Raw genomic sequence first — 7,188 nt, 5'->3', positions numbered from 1 at the left:
AGTACACAAACCCGCTTCAATACATAGACAAACTGATATAAATACAAGAGTACACAAACCAGCTTCAATATATAGACAAACTGATATAAATAGACAAAGCTGATATAGACAAACTGAAATAAAAGATACACAAACCAGCTTCAATACATAGACAAACTGATATAAATACAAGATACACAAACCAGCTTCAATATATAGACAAACTGATATAAATACACAAACCAGCTTCAATACATAGACAAACTGATATAAATACAAGATACACAAACCAGCTTCAATATATAGACAAACTGATATAAATACAAGATACACAAACCAGCTTCAATATATAGACAAACTGATATAAATACACAAACCAGCTTCAATACATAGACAAACTGATATAAATACAAGATACACAAACCAGCTTCAATATATAGACAAACTGATATAAATACACAAACCAGCTTCAATACATAGACAAACTGATATAAATACACAAACCAGCTTCATTACATGGACAAACTGATATAAATACAAGAGGTCACAAACCAGCTTCAATATATAGACAAACTGATATAAATACAAGATACACAAACCAGCTTCAATATATAGATAAACTGATATAAATACAAGAGTACACAAACCAGCTTCAATACATAGACAAACTGATATAAATACAAGAGTACACAAACCAGCTTCAATATATAGACAAACTGATATAAATACACAAACCAGCTTCAATACATAGACAAACTGATATAAATACAAGAGTACACAAACCAGCTTCAATATATAGACAAACTGATATAAATACAAGAGTACACAAACCAGCTTCAATATATAGACAAACTGATATAAATACACAAACCAGCTTCAATACATAGATAAACTGATATAAATACACAAACCAGCTTCAATATATAGACAAACTGATATAAATACACAAACCAGCTTTAATACATAGACAAACTGATATAAATACACAAACCAGCTTCAATACATAGACAAACTGATATAAATACAAGATACACAAACCAGCTTCAATACATAGACAAACTGATATAAATACAAGATACACAAACCAGCTTCAATATATAGACAAACTGATATAAATACACAAACCAGCTTCAATATATAGACAAACTGATATAATACAAGATACACAACCAGCTTCAATACATAGACAAACTAAATATCACAATAAAACCAGCTTCATACAATGACAAACTGATATAAAATACAAGATACCCAAACAGCTTCAATATATAGATAAACTAATATAAATACAAGATACACAAACCAGCTTCAATATATAGACAAACTGATATAAATACACAAACCAGCTTCAATACATAGATAAACTGATATAAATACAAGAGTACACAAACAAGGCTTTTAATGAATAAAACTGGATATTAATGACATTCTCTTGCTTAGAATATATATATATTTTTATTTAATTTTATTATTAACACAATATATACTTAGGTACATAAACAAATACCAATATTAAACAAGCAATAAATATAAACTAATGAATAAATAAATAACTAAATTAATAAATCAATTAAATAAATAAATAAATAAATAACTAATACATAATCCATAAATAAATCAATAAATACATAAAATAATTAAATAAATAACTAAATAAATAGATGCATATATGTCATAACAATACACAAGCTCATGGGACTTACGCGCACACATAGCACACACACATATACACATACATACATTACTTAGTGTAGCAAATAACATATCTAGGATGTGTAAATGCTTTAACACGCTGTGCAGCCTTGTGAGGCACAGTATTCTACCATGAGTTATAAATATATAGACTCCTGTTGAATAGTATAATACCATAATTAACTGATATATTAAATGCAATAATTTGAACAACTATGAACTCATGTTAGAGTTTCAAAAAGGGTATTGTAATGACCATTTGGTTTAAAAAATATCAATACTGTTTTTAAACTAAAATAGATATGTTTTTCTATAATATATCTATGCTTTATTTCGTGTTGGAAAAGAGTTTATGTCTAGTGGGGGGGGCGGTAAATCTTTTGCACTTTGCATTTCCTAAATAAAATATTTGCTGTCAAGCCATAAAAAGTCGAATATATGTTTGTTTAGTGTTATTGTTCAGTAGGTCCAAATATAATAAGTGTCAGGAAGAGTTTTAGATTACAATAACATGTTGACATTATTTCCATTAACAACCTTAAAATTGCATTCCAAATTGTCTGACAATTCCATTCCCCAACAGAGATGTACAATAGATTCTTAATGTTTATGACAAAAAGTACACCCTTCCACCTATCATTTGCTTAGAAATTATGTTTCCAGTGATTCCTAATATTTATAGTAGCTTAAACAAAATATTTTTTTTTTACATTGACAAAAGTGTATTGAAGAAAAATCCCGTTTTGGAGCTGCTAATTTTAAATTTTGGGGTCTGGTGTTGACCAATTTTGAATATGCCCTAAACGCTAGATGTTTTCGTGACCTATCGATTATGCAAGTCCACCTGTGTGAAAGCAACCGATCCATGTTTAACAGCATAACATTAATAAACAACATGTTTTCACACTTGACAGTCAACCCTTTACATCGAAAAATAAGTGGTAAATTGTTGGGCAGGAGGTGGATGTATGATGGACAGTTCAAGCCCTGGGCTTGTCTTTCAATGAATTGCTTTGTTAACCATCAGTGTCCATGCTGCATAGAACCTTCGGCCTAGTGATCGAGCTACACTCCATGGGTTCACGGTGCACTGCCACACATGACAGAACAGCGAAACCGCTTTAACCTGTTTATTTTACTCTCAATGCAACAATTGTCCAAAATTAGGATAACCCGCCTTACAACATTTATTTTGCCCACCAGAGAGCCAGGAGAGGGAAAGGGAGATGGAGAGAGGGGGAGAGGGGAGAGAGGTGAGAGAGAAGAGGGAGTAGAGAGAGAGGAGGAAAGAGAGAGAGAGAGGAGAAGAGAGAAAAAGGAAAGGGAGAGAGGGAGAGAAGGAGAGAAAAGGGAGAGAGGAGACATCCAGAAGGACCAGAGAGGAGAGAGAGAAACGAGAGAGGGAAGAACCGGGGGAAGAAAGAGAGAGTCGTAAGGGGAGAAAAATTGTTAGCAGAAAGGGGGGGGGAAAAGACAGAGAAAAAGGGAGGGGGAAGAAAGGGGGACAAGGGCAGAGTAGACAGTAAAAAAAAGGGGAGAGTAGGAAAGCGGGAGAAAGCATGTATCGTGGAAATAAGAGATACAGAGGAAAAAAAGACATTGATGGATGGCGAAGAAAAAAGAGAAGGGAAAGGGACAGGAGGGGGAAGATGAGAGAGAGGTTAAGAGGAAAAAAAGGGGAGAAGAGATAGGGGGAAGGGAGAGGGATAGGAAAGAGAAAGAAAGAGAAGGGAAGGTAGGAGGGAGGGAGAAGAATGGGGGGGAAGAGTAGGGGGTCACAAAAGAGGGAAGGAGGAGGATTGGGGGGAGGAAAAACAGAGAAGCGAAAAAAAGAAAAAGAAAAGAGAGAGGGAAAGAAGGGGGAGAGGGGAAAGAGAAGAGGAGGGGAGAATAAGAAGGAGACGAGGTGATAGAAGAGGACAGAGAACAAACAAGAGGGAGAGAGGGAGAGTGAGGATAGGAGGGGGGAGAGGTAAAAGAGATAGAAGATTGGAAGGACAAGCGAGAAAGAAGGACAATGGAGGCAGAGAGAGAGGGGACAATAGAAGCTGGAAAAAGGTAAAGGTGGGGGGAAGAGTGAGGAGTGATAAAAGTGGGAAGAGGCATGAGAGGAGTGTGGTTTAGAAAGGACAAGTGGTTTGTAGTCTAGAGATCAAGAAAAGAAAAGAAAGAAGAAAGACAAGAGAGACAGAGACAACAGAGAGGAGAGAGAGAGGAGAGAGAGAGAGTGAGAGATAGAGAGACACACACACACACAAGAGAGAGAGAGAGATAGAGAGGACCCGAGAGAGACAGCAGACAGGACAGAGACACAGAGCAGAGGAGCGAGAGGATAGAGAAGAGAGAGAGAGAGATAGAGAGAGAGACAGACAGGAGAGCGACGCACCAACAGAGACATAACACGAGACAGGAGAGGCAGAGAGGAGATAGAAGCGAGAGAGGAGACTGAGAGGAGAGAGTGGGGGGGGGAGAGAGAGGAGATAGAGAGAGAGATAAGAGAGGAGAGAGAGGGAGAGATGTGAGTTGAGTTTTCATAATCGGAAGTAATAATTCCCATTTGCATATATGGGTTCGGATGAATCAAACTTAATGCTAGTCTCAGACTACCAACTGTCACGACAAAGTTGGCCAACTCTCCGATCTCACAACTGTCCAGTTGCCAGACTGAGCGTTCTTACAACCCGATTCTCACTGTATACAACTCCTACGACTGAGTCGTTGTTAATCTGAGCACACATTTCATAAGCTGGGGAGTGGATTGAATTACAACGTAACTGTCCAGTTGGCCAACTCCGTCATGACAGTTGATAGTCTGAGTCTCTCATAAACTAGGGGTGGGACGTAGCCCAGTGGATCTTTTATACGCACCAACCCACAGACAGGATAGTACATACCATGGCCTTTGATACACCAGTCGTGGAGCACTGGCTGGAATGAGAAATAGCCAAATGTGCCCACAGACGGGGATTGACCCTAGACCGACCACGCATCAAGTGAGTGCTTTACTACTGGGCTACGCCCCGCCCCCTATGTTGAGGATACAAGTCCACTACATGGCAACCTCGGAGCAAACAATATAATCTGTGCCCCAGCCACGACAATGTATAAACACGAGGTAGCAGACAATATGAGCTGTGCTCCAGCCACGACAATGTATAAACACGAGGTAGCAGACAATATGAGCTGTGCTCCAGCCACGACAATGTATAAACATGAGGTAGCAGACAATATGAGCTGTGCTCCAGCAACGACAATGTATAAACACGAGGTAGCAGACAATATGAGCTGTGCTCCAGCCACGACAATGTATAAACACGAGGTAGCAGACAATATGAGCTGTGCTCCAGCCACGACAATGTATAAACACGAGGTAGCAGACAATATGAGCTGTGCTCCAGCAACGTCAATGTATAAACACGAGGTAGCAGACAATATGAGCTGTGCCCCAGCAACGACAATGTATAAACACGAGGTAGCAGACAATATGAGCTGTGCTCCAGCCACGACAATGTATAAACACGAGGTAGCAGACAATATGAGCTGTGCTCCAGCCACGACAATGTATAAACACGAGGTAGCAGACAATATGAGCTGTGCTCCAGCCACGACAATGTATAAACACGAGGTAGCAGACAATATGAGCTGTGCTCCAGCCACGACAATGTATAAACACGAGATAGCAGACAATATGAGCTGTGCCCCAGCAACGACAATGTATAAACACGAGGTAGCAGACAATATGAGCTGTGCCCCAGCAACAACCATGTATAAACACGAGGTAGCAGACAATATGAGCTGTGCTCCAGCCACGACAATGTATAAACACGAGGTAGCAGACAATATGAGCTGTGCCCCAGCAACGACAATGTATAAACACGAGGTAGCAGACAATATGAGCTGTGCCCCAGCAACGACAATGTATAAACACGAGGTAGCAGACAATATGAGCTGTGCCCCAGCCATGGCAATGTATAAACACGAGGTAGCAGACAATATGAGCTGTGACCCAGCCACGACAATGTATAAACACGAGGTAGCAGACAATATGAGCTGTGCCCCAGCCACGACAATGTATAAACACGAGGTAGCAGACAATATGAGCTGTGCCCCAGCCACGACAATGTATAAACACGAGGTAGCAGACAATATGAGCTGTGCCCCAGCCACGACAATGTATAAACACGAGGTAGCAGACAATATGAGCTGTGCCCCAGCCACGACAATGTATAAACACGAGGTAGCAGACAATATGAGCTGTGCCCCAGCCACGACAATGTATAAACACGAGGTAGCAGACAATATGAGCTGTGCCCCAGCCACGACAATGTATAAACACGAGGTAGCAGACAATATGAGCTGTGCCCCAGCCACGACAATGTATAAACACGAGGTAGCAGACAATATGAGCTGTGCCCCAGCCACGACAATGTATAAACACGAGGTAGCAGACAATATGAGCTGTGCCCCAGCCACGACAATGTATAAACACGAGGTAGCAGACAATATGAGCTGTGCCCCAGCCACGACAATGTATAAACACGAGGTAGCAGACAATATGAGCTGTGCCCCAGCCACGACAATGTATAAACACGAGGTAGCAGACAATATGAGCTGTGCCCCAGCCACGACAATGTATAAACACGAGGTAGCAGACAATATGAGCTGTGCCCCAGCAACGACAATGTATAAACACGAGGTAGCAGACAATATGAGCTGTGCCCCAGCAACGACAATGTATAAACACGAGGTAGCAGACAATATGAGCTGTGCCCCAGCAACGACAATGTATAAACACGAGGTAGCAGACAATATGAGCTGTGCCCCAGCAACGACAATGTATAAACACGAGGTAGCAGACAATATGAGCTGTGCCCCAGCAACGACAATGTATAAACACGAGGTAGCAGACAATATGAGCTGTGCCCCAGCAACGACAATGTATAAACACGAGGTAGCAGACAATATGAGCTGTGCCCCAGCAACGACAATGTATAAACACGAGGTAGCAGACAATATGAGCTGTGCCCCAGCCACGACAATGTATAAACACGAGGTAGCAGACAATATGAGCTGTGCCCCAGCAACGACAATGTATAAACACGAGGTAGCAGACAATATGAGCTGTGCCCCAGCAACGACAATGTATAAACACGAGGTAGCAGACAATATGAGCTGTGCCCCAGCAACGACAATGTATAAACACGAGGTAGCAGTAAATATGGCGAGATTCATCACAAGACTGGTATTACAAGCATGTCTTCCCCTCGTACATCACTAATATTACTTTGAACCTTTAGTAGCTGTAGCTGACCAGTCTATTAGCAAACTGCTCTTTAGATGCTGACTTAATGGTGATGAGTCTGCCTTTAAGATGGCAATCAATCTTGTAACAACAACCAAAAATAAAACTACTAAAAGACTCTGAAAATACATTAACTTTTCTATGATCGAGTTAACTACAATTTCCCATTCTAACCAAAAATAAACAAAAACACAACTACTGAAAGACTCCGAAAA

At 40.3% G+C, this 7,188-nt stretch overlaps 1 protein-coding gene across 1 annotated transcript; it reads left to right on the top strand.

Moving 5' to 3' along the window:
• The first annotated feature begins 4,771 nt into the window (after nucleotides 1–4,771).
• On the top strand, nucleotides 4,772–6,949 carry LOC121387298. Its single transcript, XM_041518319.1, has one exon. It carries the CDS (start codon nucleotides 4,772–4,774, stop codon nucleotides 6,947–6,949), a length of 2,178 nt encoding a protein of 725 aa, XP_041374253.1.
• The last annotated feature ends 239 nt before the right edge of the window (nucleotides 6,950–7,188 follow it).

This window comes from Gigantopelta aegis, chromosome 13 (genome assembly GCF_016097555.1).
Source record: "Gigantopelta aegis isolate Gae_Host chromosome 13, Gae_host_genome, whole genome shotgun sequence".
Taxonomy (NCBI): Eukaryota; Metazoa; Mollusca; class Gastropoda; order Neomphalida; family Peltospiridae; genus Gigantopelta; species Gigantopelta aegis.
The sequence above is the reverse complement of the archived record's forward strand: the minus strand, read 5'-3'. Positions and strand labels throughout refer to the sequence as shown.